The sequence below is a fragment of the Trichoderma virens genome, assembly GCF_000170995.1.
Source record: "Trichoderma virens Gv29-8 chromosome Unknown TRIVIscaffold_92, whole genome shotgun sequence".
In the NCBI taxonomy this organism is placed as follows: domain Eukaryota; kingdom Fungi; phylum Ascomycota; class Sordariomycetes; order Hypocreales; family Hypocreaceae; genus Trichoderma; species Trichoderma virens.
The window spans coordinates 385,069-405,256 of NW_014013657.1; the positions used below are offsets into that span (position 1 = coordinate 385,069).

The following is a 20,188-nucleotide window of genomic DNA, read 5'->3' on the forward strand; positions in this document are numbered from 1 at the left end:
GCCAAGCTCCGGATGCATATCACGGCCGCGACCGGCCAGTCTGACCACGAGAATCCTGATCCATTGATTCTATCCGTCCGCCTTGGTCTGGGGCCCGCCACGCAGTGCTCACTCAGTGCATACTGTGGCAGACGGTCCGTCCAGTCAAGACCGGCGACGCAGAGAGATGGCTGAGCCAGGATCCTTCTCTGCGCTGGGCTTTCACAAGTCAACGGAGATGCATCCACGTCACTCCCTCTAGCATAGACTATTGCCAAGCTGAGCTTCCTCTCATCAGCCCCAGGCCCAATCGCAGAGCCGCAAAAGTCCGCGGGATTGCCGACCTCTGCCTGTTACATGTCTCGTTTCCTCTTCAAGCGCAGAGCCCGAGTATTAGCCCACATTCATGCGGTGTGTGTTCCTGGCTGTCCATCGTTTCGTCGGCTCTCTTGTTCTGCCTCGATTTTCGAAGTGAAGCGCATGTTGAAATCCCCGTCCGTCTCCCGTGAGGAGGCGCCCGGGAGTGGACCGAAAAAAATGACGAGTATCATCATGCCATCCGGGCTCTGCCCTCAAACCTGGTAATATTCGAGCAAGGATCCACGATGTCCACTCCACTTCGGCGGCACTGACGGACTGTGGGCTGCGGCCATCTCAGATCCGATGCGCCAAAGCTCGCCCGACGTCGTGCGGACATCATTGACTTCCATTATTGCGTTACCTGCATGGCCCCCAAAACGAGCGCAGCTCCCTTGCAGCTTGTTGGCCGAAACCAGCATGACATGATGGCGATGTGTACTCCGTACCGACAAGAGAGCAAAAAAAGGCTTTGTTCCCCTCCTCCCTTCTCCCCAGATGGTTTCACAGCATATGAGACTTTGTCGCATTCTGCTAGCGGTTAGCCCTTGTTTTTGCTTTTTTTGCGACTTTCTTGAAATTTTTTTTATCGCAAGTATCCACAGTCTGTAGCATCGCGCCGCTTAAGCGTTCAACCAAAGACACCTTCCCTGCAAGCCTCCTCGGTAAAATCAAGACTGCGCAGATTCCGAAATCGCCTCTTTCCGATCTCGTTTGGTCAGCCTTACGTACGCTCGTAAACATCGATTTTGCGTGCTCACTCAGCCAGCTGAAGGGAAAGGTTAAATACGAGCCACTGTTCCTGATTACTTGTGGCTTCCCGTGCTTCTCCTCTTTGGTTCCTGACTTGGCCAAAGTAGAGTGTGGTGGTACCGCCATCGATGCGAGCAAAGTCTCCCTCAGAGACAGTATTGCTCATCGTCCCGCTTACATCCCCAAAAGGAGAAAGGCCGTAGAGCGTTCTGTTTGAGGGCAGTGAGGAGCATCTTGCTACTTTGGAGTGTCCTTTCGCGTGATGAGACATGCGCGGACACGTCGACCTCACCGACAAGACAAAACTGGGCGGTATGGCATGTTAAGACACAGCCCAGTTGAAATCACCCAACCATGGCTAGCGGAGGACAGCGCACTTCACAGTGTTAGTGCCATCTCGCATTGTAGCTCAGAACCCTAAGGCTTCGTATCAAACAATGCTCTGAGGCTGCCTCGATTAGCTGCGTAGGCAAGCTTGTCAAAGGGCATTAGCACTAGCGCTATTGCTTATAGTATACTGCGGAGCGATTGCGTCCCAGAATGCCGACGGTTGCTTGCGTGGCCGATGACATGAATAGGGGTTCCTAATCTGAGGCGCCTAGCGGAAATTGTCGTCGAGCTTACACGAGATGAAGGCGACGAGCTGACAACTGGCAGGTTCAGCTGCAGCGATCGCAATATATTAAGGTGGGGGTATAAGGCAGACTTGGAAGAGCTCTCAAGGTTGACAAATCCACATGGTGAAGCGCTGGTGAAAAGCTGGCGTGCTTTTGAAATTTGCAAGCGGCGCAAATATCAAACGAAAACGGCCATCTCCGTCTCATCTTCGTAGCGGCCTGGGCCTCGAGGGAGAAGAGACTGCAGATCCGCCACTACCGGGCTTCAACATGCTCCCGCCAGCCGGCAGCTGCTGCTTGTCATGTAAGCGTCATTGCAGAATATCGATCGCCCGTTGCAAGAGCTTGGCCAGGATCATCATCCAGAATCCGGGGCGCATCTGTGAAAGAGAAAGCGGGGAACAAATACGAGGTACGGAGTACATGGGATCGTAGACTGCTTATATAAGCCACCCAACTGATAAGCTCGACGATCTGATAACTGGGTGCTATCACGTGAAGACAGAGCCCACTTACCGAACTCACCTTGTATCACAAGCTCCTCACCGAGCTCCTCACCGAGACTTCGTGATGAAACGCAGCAGACGATATCCACTTGTGTTTTCACTCATACCAACCACGCACGCGCCAACGGAGATGTGAGGTGAAAGATGGCGCCTTTGACCCCATACACATACATCCAATGCCCTTGCTCGGATCAGACTGTTTTCGGCCCAGGCGGTGCGGCTTCAGACCCTGAGGAGAACGACCAGACATTTGATCCAAAAGCCCCGCGGTCAAATTACAGCTTATATCCCCTCGAGTACCTCCTCTACTGCGAAGACTGCCAACAGATCCGATGTCCACGATGCGTAACGGAGGAATCCGTGACATATTATTGCCCCAATTGCTTGTTTGAGGTGCCTAGCAGTAACCTGCGCAGCGAAGGCAACAGGTAGGGAGCCCCTTTCACGTTATTTGTCATGACCAAGTCTAATCGCTGTTGGAGCAGATGTACACGAAGTTGCTACCAATGCCCGGTCTGTGTCGGGCCGCTCCAAGTTGGCGCTATCCAACCTACCACGGATGCGAATCTTCTCCCGACACAGTATCAAACGAACCCCAGCGGCGGCCCGTATGCTCTCTTCTGCCAATACTGCAACTGGACCTCAACCGAGATCGGTATCGAATTCGACCGGCCCAGCGGAATATACAATCAACTCTCCAAGGTGAACAATGGAGGCCAGCCCAAGCTTACGCTGAGAGATGTCAAGGATCGTCGGAAAGACAACCCGGACGAGCCGCCCGTGCCTGACGACCAAGTCGACGCGGATTTGCAGTTTGCCAACCTGAAGGCCTTTTATCAGCAACAGCTCTCAGAATCCAATACCTCATTACGCGGGCTTCCATTACATGATGGATTGGGTTTCTCGTCCCCTGCCGCTCTGACTCGAATCATGTCATTATATACTGGCCGTGGTCATCAGGGCCGCTTGCAACAAGGACCGGCAGATATTATGCGCGAAGCACTCGGCACCAACGACGGTCTCAAAATCGCCAATCTGGACGAGTCAAAGGATATAAAGAAGCTCATAGATGGGGGATGGGGCGTGACAGCTTCAATTGAACAGCGAAGCCAGCAGCCCACGGAGCCTGCACGATTCGAAGACGAGCTTCGGCCAATTGCATATCTTCTTCGAAGCAAACGATCAAAACGTTGTCCTTCTTGCCGTCACATTATATCCAAACCAGAGGCAAAAGTCGTATCTACGAGATTCAAGATCCGCCTGGTTGCCAAGTCGTACATACCAACAATCACAATTCGGCCGCTCAATCCCACAGCTACGCCTGTGCCGATAACATATAGGCCCATGGTCCAGGAAGAAGAACCGCTAAAGCCGCACCAAGCATATCATTTTGTCGTTACTTTCAAGAATCCTCTTTTCGACAATATCAAGGTCACTTTGGCTTCGCCACCAAAAACCCCAGGCCGCTTCTCCAGCAGGGTGACCGTGTTGTGTCCGCAATTTGAGGTCGATGCCAACACGGACATGTGGGATGATGCCCTAAAGGATGACGAAAGGGACCGGAGCCGCAAGGCGGACGAGGGCCCCGAAGTTGGCAAGATCTGGGAGAAGGGGCGAAACTGGGTGAGCATAGTACTGGAAGTTATCCCGGCGTCCTTGCGAATCGACCAGCTAGAAAAGAAGGGCAACGAGAAGATTGACACTAGCCCGCTCAAGAAGGGCGAGGATCTACTTGAGATCCCCATGTTTGTTCGCATGGAGTGGGAGTCTGAAGCGCAGGCCGACATGGACGGGCCGCCGAGCAAGGACAAGGAAACAAGAGAGAAGAGAGAATTGGCATACTGGTGCGTGCTCGGCGTTGGGCGCATCAGTCACGAATGAATAGTGGGACATTTACAGCGATAGATACCCAAGATAGATGATCAAAAGAGACAAGACAAGCATTTAGACGACAAGGCAGGTAGCCATGAGAGTGAATTGATCAAATCATGCCAGCAGCTTTATACCATTAAACAAAAGCTACCTTGATATCAGACGCCAAGCCCAAATGTTGACCAACCCACCGATGCTTTAAAGACAGCAACGCATTTTTATGTTCCCAAAGGCCCCAAAAGAGAAAGGATTGTTTTCAAATCTTTTTTAATACCAGTTAAATTTTTCTTTTCAACTAGTCTAGAACTCGGCGTTACCGGACTGGGGGAACTCGAAGTTGACGTTGCGGCCAGTCAAGCGGCGGTAGACCTCAGAGTAGGTGTCGAGTCTGTAGTCAACACCACCACGCTCCTTCTCGTCAAGGATGACCTTGAGGGTCTTGCTGCCGTCCTCCTTGGTGCGGATACGCTTGCCGACGATCTCAACGGGGTAGGTGAGATCAGCCAGGATGGCGTCGTGGACAGCAGTCAGAGTGCGGGAACGAGGGCGCTTCTGCTTCTGGGTGTTGCGAGAGCGGGCAGAGCGCTTGGGGCGGGGCAGGATGCGGCGAGAAGCCAGGATGAGGACGTGGCGGTCGGAGAACTTCTTCTCCAGCTCACGGGTCAGGCTGTTGGAGATGAATTAGCTGCTGTGATAACAAGTCGGCTTGGAAGGTGAGAAATTGCTTACCGCTGCTGAACACGGTGGAAGCCCTGCAGGGAAGGGACGGGGACAAAGATGACAATAGCCTTCTTGCCGTGGCCAACTTCGATCTATTCAAGATCCCAAAGTCAGCATGCGAGCTCCAGGACATACGCCTTGGACCGCTTCCCGTCCTGCTCCACAGAAGTCAATAGTACTCCGGCCAGGCGGCGCGTCCCTCGAAATAATTTTTTTTTTCTCGAGACAGAGAGAGGGTGTCAATAATTCCATTCTGTCGAATCGATATTACACACACACTCCCTCTCTGCAGAGGGAACGCCAATCGCACTGGAAGCCATTGTATATCTTTGGGAACAGGATCTCGAAGATGTTCGGTCTCTTTTCTGGTTTGCTTTCAAGTCATTCTCACCTCACGGGCAGAGACGATCTGCAGAGGTCGCAGGGCAACCTTGAGGTCGGCAGTGTTGGTCTCGAGGTCGAAGAGAGCCTGAGCAATGTTCTGCTCAAGCTCGGAGGGGTTTTGCCTCGAGGGGCTGTTGGCGGCGATCTTGTTAATGGCGCTCATCTTGACTGGTGATGCTCAACGGGAGGGTTGGATGAGTTGATCGTGACGACGAAGCAGAGATGCCCGTTTGGATAACTTTGGCACACTTGGAAAAATGCTCGCTAAATTGGGGTTTTCGTGCCCTCTGCTCACGTTTGTGGTGCGCTTGCAGGGGTATGGAGCGATTTCTGCCTGAGGCGGCAACTATATGTGGGCCGCTGCCCACTTTGGTAGAGTGATGTGGGGCCGTCAAACTGGAGCGCTGGTCTGTCCAATCCTGTTTAAGGGTTCCTGAGATTTCAAGATCTTGAATGCAAATATGCATATTGACAGATATGTCACTGCAAAAGTTTATGAAAGAGAGCGTTTCTACTCTGCATGCATGTCCATAATATGTATTCGTTTGCCTGTGAAAAATTCGTCTTCAATACATAGCCGTAAGTCAATGGATACAGCACTGATATTGTTTGCGATGCCCCTCTATAACTAGGGGATTTCAAGATGCCTATTATGCACTGCTGATGAGTTATAATTCCGCTCTGATTCAAAGATTTCTGCATTTAATATGTTTGTTTTGAATAAACTTCGTTCTTTCCCACGTCTGATACTGTTCACAATATGGTATCATACTGTTGATTCATCATCCCAAAACGAGATGCCATCACAGGTAGCCACATTGAATCCCACATGGACATGAACAAATGAGCCCTCGATCTAGGAATTCTAGTCAAGCCTATTCGGTCATAATTAGGCAAAAATAAATTCTCCTCAGTCATCATTTTCGGCGAGCCTCGTTATTCTACATGCGTATGCGATGTCATGGGAAGGAGCGGCAAGTGTTCCCTCCTCTGAGTCGATCACGGCCTGTTCCTTCCCTCAGAGCAATCACAGCCTCCTTGCCTAAATTTCTCCCAAAGTCTTCAACAACTCTTTTCTTTCATCTTTACTCTCTTTTCCCTTCTCAGTCTGGATCCAGCGCTCTTTGATCCATCTGCGTTCTCTCATTGTTCCCGCATATATCGGCATTGTTGAAGCTTCAGTCACTCGTCCAGCTGCCTCTTCCGTTCAAAAAGAGATGAGAGGCATCCTTCTACTCGCCATCGCTGGCGCGGCTCGCGTTGTTGGCCAAGCCACGTACAACACCGGCAATTTCTCTTACCAAGGCTGCGCTTCTATTGACCCAGCCTGCTTCGGAAAGCCAATCGCGTTTCCTAATGGCCCTCTGACTCCCGAGACGTGCCAGCTTGCCTGCCAAGGTCACCAATTTGCTGCCCTTCTCCCAGAGTAAGTCACATACAGATTGCAGCTCTCAATAATGTTACCACATTCTAACCGCTTTTCGAAGCTGTTGTCGATGTGGTGATGATGCAAATGGTGTTCATCCAACCGACGAGGCTAAATGTGATTATCCATGCATGGGAGACAGCACCCTTGGCATGTGTGGGAGCATCTGCCCAGGGAATTCGCCTGTAATTGCCAACGTATACACACGAGTCACACCGAGTCAAGGCCCGACTTATGGGGACCCAGCAAGCATTCAGTCCTCTGTTGCTGCGGCGGAGACTCCGTGCTCATCCGCCGATGCTTCATCAGTTGGAGAGCCTCCAGAGCCTTCTCAGCGCATCACTCCAGAAGGACCAGCACCAGAAGCACCAACGTCATTCGGAAACCCTGAGTATGGGAATCCGGCGGCTACGGATGCCCCAATCTCTGGCTCACCAGCAACTCAAGTTTCTCAGGAATCTCCATGCGCCACCCAAGGCAATACAGGATTGAACACACCTTCACAGAGGCCTCTAACACCACCCGGCAATGCTCCAGAGCCCAAGACGTTTTCTGATCCTAAACAGCAATTCCCAAATACTACACCCTCCTCAAACCCGCCAAGTTATTCGTCAGATTGCCAGCCATCTCAACCAGATTCTTATTCCGATGGACATGGCTCTGGAGAAACCCCTGGAGACATCTCGGCAGACAATTGCAAGCCTCCCGGTGGCCCAAGCCTGTCACCGGTAGTTTCTGAGAGCACTCTCTGGCCATTCCCAAGCAAGAAACCCGAAGGCAGCCCTCCGGCTCCTTCGCATGTCCCAGCTTCAGATTCACCTTGTGGGGTCATCCCTCCCCTTTCGAGCATTGGGGGATTTGTCCTGTTGGCGGCAATGATTATGTAGAGATTATGAGATATGCTTTGCGAGCTGTTACGACAACATCGGCCAATAATGAGATATCTCGACGGATTGTTTTTGGGGAAATTTTGGACGCTCATTGACGACTAGTGCAGTAGCCGGTTGTTGAGCGCAGTCAACAGGTCACATATCACGTATTGTAGAAAAGGGGCTGCCACTTAATTGATTCGATTTGACTGCCTATGAGCCTCATCCTCTGTTCACTGTGACTGTTTGACTCTTCTGATTTCGTTGTCAAGTGTTGTCTGATCAGAGTTTGCCAGCCACTATGAGTGATGGAACCATTCAATAAAATGTGAGCTGTACATTTTGTTGTTATGAGAAGATTGAAGATACCAGACTTTGGCCGGCTGTATTCTTGAATCTGGTGCAGGGTAGACGAATCTACTCAACCAGCGTATCTACAACGCCGCTGTTGGTGGGGCATATTGCCACGTTGTGGAGGGGCTTGTGGTTGTCGCAACAATGGCGGGGCAACAGGAGAGGCTTGGACTTACATGCGTCGTCAGGCCCTGACGAGCGCCCCGAAACTTGGAGTCTTCATCTGAGAATCACGGCACCTGACCGGCCTCAACACCAGCGTTACAGCAGACTGCAAGCTGTGCAAGATATCGAGACAAGATGCAGTCTGGAATCTCAGGTACGGATGCCGCGATGACGCCCAGATCAGTCAATTGGCCCCCCTTGATGCGGTGAGCTGACCGCAGAATCTCGACTACAGCCTCCGAGGAGCTCCAGAAGGCGTTCAGCTCGCTGCTCGCGACGCCCTCCGACTTTGCCCTGCTGGTGACGATCCAGGGCGAGTCTCTGGTTCCCGTTGAGACGATTGCGGGAAAATCCTCCGACTTTGGACAGAACCTGTCGGTGCTTGAGCCGTTCGTTAAGCCAGACGTCGCCCTCTATGCCATCCTTCGCCGCTACGATGACACGCCCAGGTTTGTTGCCGTGACGTACGTTCCAGATGCGGCCAAGGTCCGCCAGAAGATGCTGTTCGCCTCGACACGGCTGACTCTGGTGCGAGAGCTGGGCACGGAGCACTTCCGAGAGACGCCCTTCATGACAATGGCCAAGGAATTGACAGCGGAGGGATTCAAGGCCCACGATGCGCACAATGCACTGGAAGCACCTCTGACTGAAGAGGAGAAGTCGCTGGGTGAAGTCAAGAGGGCGGAGCAGGAAGCTGGATCGGGCACTGCCATCCGAGAAATCCACCTCAGCCAGAGCTTGAAGATGCCAGTCAACGAGGATGCCATTGCTGCAATGAAGGAGGTCGCCGAAGGACAAAAGGCTGCGACGACACTGGTGAGTTTGACGCACGATTCATTCGACTTAGCAGTCAAATCAGTAAACTAATCATCATGCCACACAGAAAATTAACGCGGCCACCGAGAGGGTAGAGCTGGCTCCCGAGTCCCCCAACCCTAGCTCCCTCGGCGAGCTCATCAAGAGCATCTCCACGGTCGAGCCACGATTTACCTTTTATCGGTTTACCCACACCCACGATGGAGCAGAGCAGACACCGATCCTCTTCATCTACACTTGCCCTGCGACGGCTGGAAACAAGGCCATCAAGAACAGAATGCTGTACCCCTTGATGAAGCGTGCTGTTCTCACCATCGCTGAGCAAGAAGCCGGCATCAACATTGAAAAGAAGTTTGAGGTGGAAGACCCCAGCGAGATTACCGAGCAGGAAGTCCTGAACGATCTCCATCCCAAGCCGGTGACCTCATCAGGTTTTAGCAGGCCCAAGCGCCCGGGCAGGTAGACGCCCTCACGACTTACGACACAGCACGAACGCAACGATCTAGCCTGAATAGACACTGTCCATATTGTATACAAGATATATCCACTCTACTTTTTGAAACTGAACGCGATCCAACGCCACAATCCATGGCTGCCATTAAAACCTCTAACCAATGCCGTTTACCACCGTATCGTATCACCATTGCCGCTACCTCAACCGTCCTCGCTCATCAACCTAAGCATGCTGGGGCTGACCCTCTCGCATCTCTGCTCTAGAACTAGACTACAGGTCAGACCATGTGTCTCCTCTCGTTTTGGCCGAAAAGGCAAGGGTATATCGCAAGAACAAAATGCATCGACGTGTTGCCGTTGGTTTTCCTTACTCCTCATATTTGCCGCCGACAAAAGCCAGGTTGCTCTTTTCCAGTTTGGACTTGAGGTACTCGTAGACGGTAAAGGTGACGGCCTGGCCGGGTGCAACACGCATAATGCGAGGCGTTATGCCCTTGTAGAAGGCGTGGACACCTTCTTGCCTGGAGACAATTGTCAGCTCTCTTGTTCTATTTTATAACTGGAGGATGAAAGGGAGGAAACGTACTTGAACATGTCGCTGGTGATAGTCGTTATTCTTGTCCAAGCGGTGGTGCCAAACTCTGCAGGAGTCTTTTGCAGACGAGTCTTGATTGTGTCGATGGGGGCGTTACTCAGAGGACCCATGGCGCCGCTGACAAGGCCAATGAGAGTTGTCTGCCAGCTGGGCAAGTTACCGTCGGCGTACTGAGGCTGGAAGTCCTTGAGCCACTGCTTAAAGTAAGAATATGCTGTGAAGTTGACGGCTTGGTTGGAGCCCTGTCTTAGGGCTGTTAAGCTGACACCGCGATACAGCGCTCCGAAGCCTTCTTCCTTGACGACAGTGTATAAAGCGTGCGCAGCGTTTCTGTACTTGGGAATATCCAGCGGATCAGCCATTGAGTGGTGCTGCGCCTGCAGACGAATCTTGATGACCTCCATGGGAGTTACGACGGCCACGGCTTCTGTGACACCGGCAGCCAGACCGGCCAAAAAGGTTCCTCGGCCTGAGACGGTACCGGTTGATTTGTCGGCAAGGAGTTGCTTGTACCACTCAAATGATGTGAAGCGAATGGCCATTTTGGGGACAATGCCCGTCAGGACGGCACCGAGACCCTTGTACAGGGCGAGGGGAGTTTCCTTTTTTACGACCTCTATGCCGGTTTTGATGAAGCCGCGGCGAGGGGCACCGGGCATGCGTGCACGGCGAGAGAGCTGCATTCGTACTTTGATTGTGTCTATATATTGGAGGTCAATGGCTTATTCTTAGATGAGAGTTTCGTATATGAGGAGGACATACCGAGAGGGTGGCAGGCGAGAGCTTCCATCATGCCGGCGCCGCCTCCAGCTGCAAGAATGAGATCATGTTAGTCAAACGCAACATTGAAGCTTACAGCATCGAATTGAAAGCCACGAGAGAAGAGCGAGACGAACCGATGAGATTTGTCGCCGCCGAGGGCGGTTGTTTACTGCCGTCTCTGGGCATCTTGACTGTTTACTTTGTGCTGAACAGAGCAATTGAACACCCTTTGGTGTAGTTGACGAGCTTTCCTTATTTAAAACCTCCAGACAAGTCTCGTGGGTCCCTGCCGAGGATGTTTGCGCGTTCCTAGAAGAGCCGAGCTTGTATCAAGCTAGGGATGTATAGCTATTGATTCGCGGCTGGGAGTAGCAACGGCTATTCAATCAAGCGAGGAAAGCGGACAGGGAAGAGGTTACAGGAGTCACACCACGAGGGAGGAAGGAGCAAGATAAAATATAGGAAGAGAAGAGGGTCTGGAAAGGAAGAGGAAGCACGAAATTAAAAGCATAAGCTGAGAACAAGAGAGAGAGGAGAGGGAACAAAGAGTCATCCAGACAGCCGATAATCGCTATTAAAGAAAAAGCCATGGTTTTGACATATGATTCCGGCGTCTAGCTTCCATCTCGTCTCCCTTGGACACACGCCCCCCTTTGCCCGTTGGAGCTAGGGGCGAACCCATAAGCCACGGCCATTGGACCGCAAGTCACAGGACACAAAAAGCCTGAGCCACAGCTCGGTATACTTTGGCGTTCTACAGTCGTATAAGGTACTTGTTTTTCCTGTTGCAGCCGGGCCGCCGGGCTGAGCGACTGGGGGTTATTATTCGTTCTTGGTGTAAGACGCTATCTAGCCCAAAACTAAGCCGGTGCTTGCCCCCCCGCGAAAATCGACATTGGGTTGTTTTTTCTGGTTTGGCCCGCGGCTCGCTCAGCTGGGCTTGGGGTTGCCCCCCACATTTGGCTGGGGAAAGGGAGTCACTCAGATGTGTTGATGGCCAAGTTCCATAGCCGGACGGGTGGAGGGATTTCGGCTTGTCTGACCGAGTGACCATTCCGATCTGTAGAGGAGGAGCTCCGTGTGGCCGGAGATGATACAGGGGTGTGAATTTACGACAACATTGTTCGTAACAAGGGTTTTGGGCGTCGTTGAGATTGAGGCTGTGATTTCTACGAGAAGCACGTGCTAATAACGATGATGTCGATGTTCTGCTGCAGTTCCCTGCGCTGAAACGATCTCAAATGTCAAACCGCAGCCAGTGACGTTATTCCTCGTACCGACCACATGCCGAGCTTGTGATAATGCGGGGTCCCACGCAATTGCAGTAGCACCTTGATGGTACGTACCCCGAATACAGAATACAGGTATCTTAGCTAAGACAAGCCGGGAGGGACCGGACAGGTTGACCCGCTGATTTGCCGTGCTGGGCCGAGGTTCGTTTTTCCAGGGTCCAAACGAGGAATTCGGCTCATGGGAGGGAACGTCATTTGGCTTGATGGGCGGCGTTTTGGGGGGCGGCGGCTTGTGGTTTAAGATCAGATAACTGACTCATAGAGGCGTTTCATGGATTGGGGTTTGAGATGGGTGCCCTCGTGAAATGAATGGCTGGCCAGTTATGTACATTCATCATGTTGCCCACTTACATGACTATAGTGTGTTAATGGTGGCTGCAAAATATCCGGTAATCTACAATACTTACGATGGCTGTAACTAGATGGAATAAATTTTATGCTATAGATGCTGATGATACATACTCGTTAACCGCCTTATATACGGCTCAGGCCTTGAGCGTACCGTCATACGTTTGAGCTTGCAGCAACGCATTAGTACCTTGCATATCGGAGCCCTTTAACGATTTGAGCATATGCTCCGTCTAGCTACTTCTGTATGCCGAGATATTCGGTTACGGCTTAATTAGCGATGTCGTTGATCTAAGGGGGTGTATCTCGGCGGGTGCAATGGCACGGCAGCGGACACCGACCTCTCAGCCGAGTCGTAATCTCGGAAAACGACGAGGCTATAGATACGTCTAGTCGGTTTGTCGATCATGCTTAATAACTGAGGTACTCAGCCACAGTTTTCGTGAAAGCGTTAGACTGAGTGTTTGTGCTTAAATTACTAAGGCTAAAAAGCTTAATTTAAATAATTGTACGTAGTACAGAATATAATTCATATATTTTGAACAGCTAGGGGATGCAACTCTAAACTAGCTCGACTGACCTACAATACAACAACCGAAATATGGCTTGTCAGACCACGGCGCGAGAACAACAGTTACGAAATCACTTGATATAGCTGCCGCAACTGCGGCACCCTTGGAACGAAGTGCTGGTATAGCTAAGCGCCATTTTGATGGGAAAAAGTATCTTGTTCTTCTATTCAGCCAGAGGAAAAATCCTCTTCCATATCACGAAGCCGGACCAACTTTCCTTAACTTTTTATACTTTATTTTTTCGCTCTTCCGTATGTTGATATAAAAGCTGATGAAATACAGTCTGTGTTCTTTTAACCCCGAGATTTGAAGCAAATGAAATACGGAATGTAAAACAGCCACAATTCCAGTCAAGGACCAACTGGCAAATGACAATATTCCCTATACCATAAGCTTAAAGAGGAGAGAAGTGGCCATATGACGTATAAAAACGTAAAGAAACAGTTATCACTTGAAACTGTATTTGATATAGGGAAATTGGCAACCCAAATGTATTTAGCTAGCCATCAAGATTTGTCTATATAGCTCCACCGCTTTCCCTTCAGTCAGTTCCAATTTTGGCTCCCAAGATTCGCTAGCTTCTTATCAACATAGGCAAAATTCCATCTACCTCAACTCTAACCATGAAGCCTTACGAGATTTTTACTATTAGAGAGTACGACATGGTCGTTGCCGTCACTTTCGACGCCATCAATCGAGGCCTACGCAAGTTGGCCGAGGCTGATACCAAGTTCCATACGTAAGTTTTATCGACGTTGACTAAAAGGATCAAACGCTTATAAGTGGTGGAGATTAATCATTGAGATGACATTCGACGATCAGGGTGATCGAGTCGGAAAGCTTCATGACAAATGGGATACTGTTCCCACAAACCCTGCCAACGGCCTGCCAGTAAATACGACCTTGCGCGGGGAATATATTCCTACCGTCACTGTCAGTGAAAGCGGTTGGGTTGTTCAACTGGGCGTGGAATTCACGTCGGGGAGTGTGTGGTTCCGAGACGTCTTCTCTGGCAATATACGGCCAGCCCAGAACCTGGCTGGATGGAAGTGGAGCATTCCAATCAAGGTCGGCTTTGCCGAGATTCGCAATGAGAACAGGACAAGGCTGATTCCCGACGTTGTGAAAAACCACTTGGAGCATTTCACTTCTCAAGGATTTCTTATATCAAGCATCTTCTGTGACCTCCAGAACATTGATCTCCTCAGCACCGTTCCAGCGGTTGCAACTACGGACCCGAATGTCACCATCAAGGACGTCTACAAGACTATGTTCTCTACGCTTTTAGCAGATTGGCTTGGGCATGTCAAACAGAACGCAGCCATCAATCCATACATTTTAGGCTACGTTCCCAGCTATCCAACGTCTTCCGATCCAGACGCTGATGTCCCGGATTCTCTCAAACCAGTTGGAAACACATTCAATGTCTTCTTTGATCCGGCAGAACAACCAAGAAGCACTCTCAACTTCATCATTAACACCAAGAGCTCTTCGATTCGGCCCGGTACCCAGCCTCCAACCGACATCTTCGACTCCAGCTGGTTGTCTCCAACAGATATTTGCGATGGCAAAATGTCCTTTTCCTTCCGGTCTTTTGTAGAGACTTTGGTCTTGAGAACATTTTACGACACATATGCGGCGGGCATACATGAGCAGATCTCGAGTGGTGGCATTGACCTAGGTGCCTTTAAGACATACGATGAAGCCAAGACACCCACTGACACCGGCTACCACTTCGACGTCTACGATGCGCAAGGCGATCCTCTGAACCAATGCAAAACCAACTTTGATGTCTCCTTCTCCAAATCGTCACAGGGAATCTCCATCGACATTGCAGGTTACCTTTACTGGTACAAGGAGAAAAAGAAACATGTCACAGTTGCTGGCAAATCGGAAGTTGCTCGTGCTTGGGCTGGCGGCGAGATGTCTTGGAAAGCCACTATTCCCATCACTTTACAGGATGGCGACAGCGACACACCAAAGTTCGAGGTTGCGAAACCAATACTTGTCCCCACGCCGATCAGGACATGGCATGACCAAAATGGCGTTTCAAAAAGCCTCGGCCAGATTGAGCATTTGATTGGCGACTTAATAAAAGTCGGTGGTATTCTTACGCTGTTTAGTTCAAGTGATTGGCTTTTGCTGGGAGTGTTTGGCTTAAACTTGGTAAAACTGCCGAGCTTACCAACAGTTAAAGGTATTCCCTTGAACTTGGCTTTGGGAGCATGGAGCAAGACATTAGCAACGACGGTTATTCTTCCCGCTGGAAAAGTGTATTCCTTCAAGGACTTGTCAATTGATTCACGATCAGGTGTTGTCAGTACATTAGTTAATTACAACTAATATAGTGTAGCATAATAATATTAATGCGACAAATCCGGTTATATACTGCATTGAAGAAAGGATTGGATCCACGTCCAAATTAACCCTTCTTCGCAACCTTGTCGCAACTGTGATGTGTCGTTAAGCCCGGCTGGATACGGATAGAGGCACAAGAAGTATTCGGGCAAACGCCTCTACAGATATAAACTTGTCCAATAGAATATGGTTGCACCGACTTTAAGCTTAGTATAGTAAGAAGGCTGAGGGTTCTCGACTAAGTTGTTATTTTGCTCGCTTTGTACGGGTTGTTCAGCTGTGCTAGGCAAGACCTGTAGGAATGCGCATATATAACAATAGACTATTTTCGGTACTATTGAAGCATAATTGCAAGCTTTAATGTTTATTACTATGGCCACTGATTATCCTAGTCCTCATCCTATAACCATCGAGTAATAAGACGCAAATGTTTGTGCACCAACATCCCTGTAGTTTATACGATGCAGGTATCGTATAGTCGTATAGCAGCCGTATATATCTGGGCAAGTAGGATTTGGTCTTCCCATCCCATCAACGCCAACTTGTCCTTGTCTCTTATCCAAATCAAGTATCTTAATGCGCTTCACAAACAAAAACTGCTGAGCAACACGCGTTGACCCCTACCGATTCATGACGTAAAAGGAAACTGAAGCAGCATGAGGGAACCCATTCGATCAGTACAACTCACGAATCATACTGTCTGCAGTTCGGTAATTTTCGTAGGATTCAATATTTTCATGCGATAAATCCATAAATGGAAGGCCAAAAAGAAGGAGTATGCAGTATCTTTCACCGAAGACGATTGCGAGGTGAGTATCGGGATCGCATTGGATAGGATTGCCATGGGTGAATAAAGGCTAATATGATTGAGCGACTCTCAGCGTTAACCTAAGTGAAGGACATTATTCTGCTTATCTTGAGCTGTGTTTGATACGAATGTTTGAAAGGATCGGGTCTTCGTGATGGTGTAGACGTCTGCTTTGAACCTACGGATGAATGCCCTCCTCGAAGTATAAAATGAAGGCTCTCTCTCATCATCAGATCCACACATCTCTATCCAAACAAGGCAAACAAACACCGCAAATCGATAATCGATTCCAAACAACACAACCACCACCAAAAACCACCATGAAGCTCTCCAACATTCTCACAGCCCTCACCACCCTCCTCCCCCTCGCCACCGCCGACTTCCACGTCCTCACCGGCCCCTGCACCATCTCCCCCGGCTGGGGCGGCGAAATCGAGAGCGACGTCGTCGCCTGTCCCTCCAACTACTACAACTGCGACTGCATGCTCTGGGGCGACCGCGCCGGCTACCTCAGGGCAGGCGACACGCCCGTCGACGGCATCACGACCACGAAATCGACGTACTTTCAGCTCTCGGGCATGTGCGGCGTGGGGAACATGGACTTTTACAAACAGGGCGATGGGACTTGGTTGTTCTATATTGCTGGTGGTGATGGGAGCGTGAAGGGAACTTGCTATAAAGGCGATAATAGCATCCACGATTGCTTTGGCGTCAGTGCTTCTTGCAGCTGGAGTAACATTTTGGTCTGCTATTCTCCTATTTGCAATCCATAGAGACGAGGGCCCGATGTGGTCATCGTATGTGCACTAAGAGGATGATGTAGAAGAAGAGACAAAGGGGACAAGCTATGATGATAGGAAACTCGCAAACAATAGTATTCACAACTTTGGCTCGGCGCATTCACAATTGTCTCAAGAGGTAAAACAAGTCATGCCTGAAACCCATGTGCATTTTGTTCGACAAACCGTCATCAAAACTAACAGAGTATCAATCTGGGCTATGTACCTAGTAAAACCATGCCCAACAATCACAATGGCACCAATTCACACATACTCCAAGCTCCATTTGCTCCCATGTGCACTTCAAGCTGCAAGATATTTAGTCGCAGCATTCCCGTTGAAATGAACCCAAAACGCCGTTTCCCGATTACCCACCGAGGGTATCCGATTCCCTTTGCGTTGCTGCCATATCGGCCAATATGAAAAGAATAAATCGCTCTATAATTTGTGTTTTGTGATGGGGAAAAAAAACGTTCATGCGCAACTAGCGCATCCCAGTTTCATAACCTAAAAGCCGTCCGTCTAAATCCTTAAAAAGGAGAAGAGAAGAGAAAATAAAGTAAAAAGCACCATCAGCTCGACATGACCCGAGAATCAAAGGCCGAAAAGGTAGGCTGATGGTAAGTGGTGGTGTGACGGCATTGCCAAAATGGGTTTGGCATCCTTTAAGACGGCGTTCCCCTCTCTTCTAAACTGGCGCCTTCAAAGCTGTACAGGCGAACTTCTCCATCCTCACTGCCGCTTGCCATGCGGCTGTCGCTCAGCCCAACGCAAGTCACTGGGCCAGCGTGGCCAGTGAAGCTACGCTCGCATTTGCCGGAACGAGGCTCCCAGACCTTGGTCATGGAATCGTTGGCACCGGTGACGACACGGAGAGTATCACCGACTAGTCCCCAGATGCCCTCGACGTGGCCAAACATACTGCGGATGCACTTGCCCGTGGCAACGTCCCAGAGTCGAACGGTATTATCGAGACCACCAGTAAGCATGTAGCGAGGAGGCAACGGCCGGGCAGGGTCCGACACAAAGCCGTAGCCAAACGCAGCCCGTTGGTCAGCTGTGGGGTTTGGCGATGGTGCAGGCGAGTCGCCTCGCCCGCTGCTTGCCGATGCGGCTTCGCTCTTGTCAGCGTTGGGATCTTCGTCAGGCTCGAAGTCGGGAGGCATCAACAAGATTTGCTGCACCTGTCCAACGTGGCCCAAGAAAGTCTTGATGCACTGCTTCGAATCCAGGTCCCATAGTTTAACGGAGAGGTCATCAGAGGCCGAGAAGACGGTGCGAGATGCAGAGTCGATGCGCACGTGGTTGACCCAGTCGGAATGTCCCCGCAGTGTCCAAGTCTGCTTGGTGTCGAAGCTGAAAATCTTGACAGTCTTGTCGATGGATCCCGAAACGAGTTTGCAGCCATCAAAGTGGATGGAGAGAACGCCGTCAGCGTGGCCTTGGAGCGTGCTGATACACTCGCCCGTGTGCCAGTTCCAGATCTTGATCGTCTTGTCGAAGCTTCCGCTGATCAGCTTGGCGTCATCGAATTGCAGGGCCCTAATCGTCGAAGTGTGTCCACGCAGCGTGCGGATGCACTCTCCCGTCTCGACATTCCAAATCTTAATCGTGGTGTCATAGGATCCGGTCGCCAGGATGTTGTGGTCGAATTGCAAACAGGTGATGCCGTTCTCGTGGCCCTTGAATGTCTTGATAGAGCAGCGTCCGGTCTTCCAGTTGTATCCAACCTTGAAACGATCTCGATAGACGTCCTTCCACGGCCGAAACTTTCGTTCTTCGTCAAGTTGCGCCCTGCCGTTGCCCGACGATTTGTTGACTCGAGATCGCTTGGCTCCGCCGCCGTCGCGGACCACCATGGCCCGCTTATTGGAGCCTTGGGCAGGAGCTGAGGCTGGCTCAGCTGAAGTCTCGGCGCCGCGATTGGACGGGGTCGGGTGCGCTGTCTGTTGATGCCGGTTCCAGGCCATGAGTTTTTTCCGCTCCAATAGCGGCAGACCCCAGCCACACTTTGTGCATTTTCGGTCAATATGCTGCTCACACATTCGGTGCCAGACGACGTCATCGTCGGCCAGGTCTCTCCAGCGCCGGCTAACCTGTGCAGCTTTACACAGAGACACGGTATCTAAATAACACAGGATCTTGTACGATAGTTCTACAGGTAGGGTGGCGATGAAATCGATCTTGAGTTGTTCTTGGACTTCGCGGGAGACTGTCGAGAGCTGGGGGAAGCAACACTGGGTGATGATGCCCTGCAGCATAAGCTCACGATGTTTCGCGGGGGCGGCAGAAAACAAAGACCAGACATGGGTAATTGCTTCCTGATCGGCAGATGAGAGGCTATTCAGATCCTACACAACGAAAAAGGGAAAGCATTGTTAGCAAAGTGACATGTCAGACAAGTCGAGCAGGGATAACTTGGTTTAGACATACCCGTTGAATGGTCCCCATTTTGGTCTCGTCTGCGGCTCGACGACACTTTGAATCGGGGCGATGGCGATAGCAGTACTTGGTGTTGGGGTCTTTGATATTGGCCAAGGCATTGCCGGCGCCAGGCTTGTCATCTCTCTTGAGGTTCTTGCCAACGGGAGCATACTGATCGGGAATATGCTCCTTGAGAAAGGGACTCAGGGTCTTGCCAGCGAGGTCGAAGGGCATCTTGACGAGGCCCTTGGAGAGGGTTTCTTCCTCACCCTCGCGGCAGCGCTCGCAGTTGTCTCGCGATGGCGGCTGGGACGTGGACTGGTGGGCAGAGACAGAGGTAAGGACAGAGGCAAGGACAGAGTTGGAGGTAGCGACGGAAGCAGGGCCAAGGGCAGGAGCAGAGGCGGAGGCGGACGTCGAGGGCAGTGTGTTGACAGTGGAGGTTGATGGCGAAGGCAAAGGCGATGGTGATGTCGTCGTCGATATTAGAGAGGCAGTGACACCTGTATCTGCCGTCGAAGAGGGCTCATAGTCGGCTCGAGAGAGGGAAGAGAGAGAGGTCGGCTCGCGGCCGGAAGTCGACAGGGACTCCATGGGGATAATATACAGTGAGAAGGCTTATCGCACGACGACGCAAAGGTTAATTGGGATTGCGGCGACTCATGCGCTGTCAAGCGAGAGCCAGCGATTGCGTGCTCAGGCCTTGGTATTTTGAGACCACCCTACAAGCTGCGAGCTCCCGCTGCTCCGTCCGTCCAACAGAATAGCAGCACGACGAGGTCCGTGAGCCTTTGCGGGCGAGGATACGAACACGAGGGGATTTTGCGGTTGGGAGAGGGCGAATGGCAGTTCTGGCTGGTGGCGCTGCTGGTGGTGAGGATGGTGGAATCTGGATGATGAAATTTGATGAAGGAATTCTGATGGTTGGATGGCCGCTGATTCGGTAACGGTGGTAACGGTAATGCAGAGGCCAATTTGA

At 51.0% G+C, this 20,188-nt stretch overlaps 9 protein-coding genes across 9 annotated transcripts; 6 read left to right on the plus strand and 3 right to left on the minus strand.

Moving 5' to 3' along the window:
* Positions 1-2,356: 2,356 nt before the first annotated feature.
* TRIVIDRAFT_38321 (uncharacterized protein) lies at positions 2,357-4,093 on the plus strand (the record flags this gene model as incomplete). Its single annotated transcript, XM_014094073.1, has 2 exons — positions 2,357-2,640; positions 2,695-4,093. The coding sequence occupies 2 exons, from the start codon at positions 2,357-2,359 to the stop codon at positions 4,091-4,093; spliced, it is 1,683 nt and encodes a 560-aa protein (XP_013949548.1).
* Positions 4,094-4,135: 42 nt separating this feature from the next.
* Positions 4,136-5,399, minus strand: TRIVIDRAFT_87347 (uncharacterized protein; the record flags this gene model as incomplete). Its single annotated transcript, XM_014094074.1, has 3 exons — positions 4,136-4,751; positions 4,814-4,896; positions 5,196-5,399. The coding sequence occupies 3 exons, from the start codon at positions 5,349-5,351 to the stop codon at positions 4,385-4,387; spliced, it is 606 nt and encodes a 201-aa protein (XP_013949549.1).
* A 1,006-nt stretch (positions 5,400-6,405) lies between these two features.
* TRIVIDRAFT_64737 (uncharacterized protein) lies at positions 6,406-7,501 on the plus strand (the record flags this gene model as incomplete). Its single annotated transcript, XM_014094075.1, has 2 exons — positions 6,406-6,614; positions 6,676-7,501. 2 exons carry the CDS (start codon positions 6,406-6,408, stop codon positions 7,499-7,501), a joined length of 1,035 nt encoding a protein of 344 aa, XP_013949550.1.
* A 569-nt stretch (positions 7,502-8,070) lies between these two features.
* TRIVIDRAFT_111256 (uncharacterized protein) lies at positions 8,071-9,346 on the plus strand (the record flags this gene model as incomplete). The annotated part of the gene is made up of 3 exons (XM_014094076.1): positions 8,071-8,156; positions 8,238-8,818; positions 8,886-9,346. 3 exons carry the CDS (start codon positions 8,138-8,140, stop codon positions 9,279-9,281), a joined length of 996 nt encoding a protein of 331 aa, XP_013949551.1.
* Positions 9,347-9,638: 292 nt separating this feature from the next.
* TRIVIDRAFT_56504 (uncharacterized protein) lies at positions 9,639-10,814 on the minus strand (the record flags this gene model as incomplete). The annotated part of the gene is made up of 4 exons (XM_014094077.1): positions 9,639-9,792; positions 9,858-10,566; positions 10,629-10,676; positions 10,763-10,814. 4 exons carry the CDS (start codon positions 10,812-10,814, stop codon positions 9,639-9,641), a joined length of 963 nt encoding a protein of 320 aa, XP_013949552.1.
* Positions 10,815-13,463: 2,649 nt separating this feature from the next.
* TRIVIDRAFT_64734 (uncharacterized protein) lies at positions 13,464-15,198 on the plus strand (the record flags this gene model as incomplete). The annotated part of the gene is made up of 3 exons (XM_014094078.1): positions 13,464-13,579; positions 13,632-15,037; positions 15,194-15,198. The coding sequence occupies 3 exons, from the start codon at positions 13,464-13,466 to the stop codon at positions 15,196-15,198; spliced, it is 1,527 nt and encodes a 508-aa protein (XP_013949553.1).
* Positions 15,199-16,326: 1,128 nt separating this feature from the next.
* On the plus strand, positions 16,327-16,944 carry TRIVIDRAFT_64733 (uncharacterized protein; the record flags this gene model as incomplete). Its single annotated transcript, XM_014094079.1, has 3 exons — positions 16,327-16,716; positions 16,780-16,803; positions 16,882-16,944. 3 exons carry the CDS (start codon positions 16,327-16,329, stop codon positions 16,942-16,944), a joined length of 477 nt encoding a protein of 158 aa, XP_013949554.1.
* Positions 16,940-17,299, plus strand: TRIVIDRAFT_214771 (uncharacterized protein; the record flags this gene model as incomplete). Its single annotated transcript, XM_014094080.1, has 1 exon — positions 16,940-17,299. One exon carries the CDS (start codon positions 17,023-17,025, stop codon positions 17,206-17,208), a length of 186 nt encoding a protein of 61 aa, XP_013949555.1.
* A 151-nt stretch (positions 17,300-17,450) lies between these two features.
* Positions 17,451-19,443, minus strand: TRIVIDRAFT_56502 (uncharacterized protein; the record flags this gene model as incomplete). The annotated part of the gene is made up of 2 exons (XM_014094081.1): positions 17,451-19,136; positions 19,219-19,443. 2 exons carry the CDS (start codon positions 19,441-19,443, stop codon positions 17,451-17,453), a joined length of 1,911 nt encoding a protein of 636 aa, XP_013949556.1.
* Between the last annotated feature and the right edge of the window lie 745 nt (positions 19,444-20,188).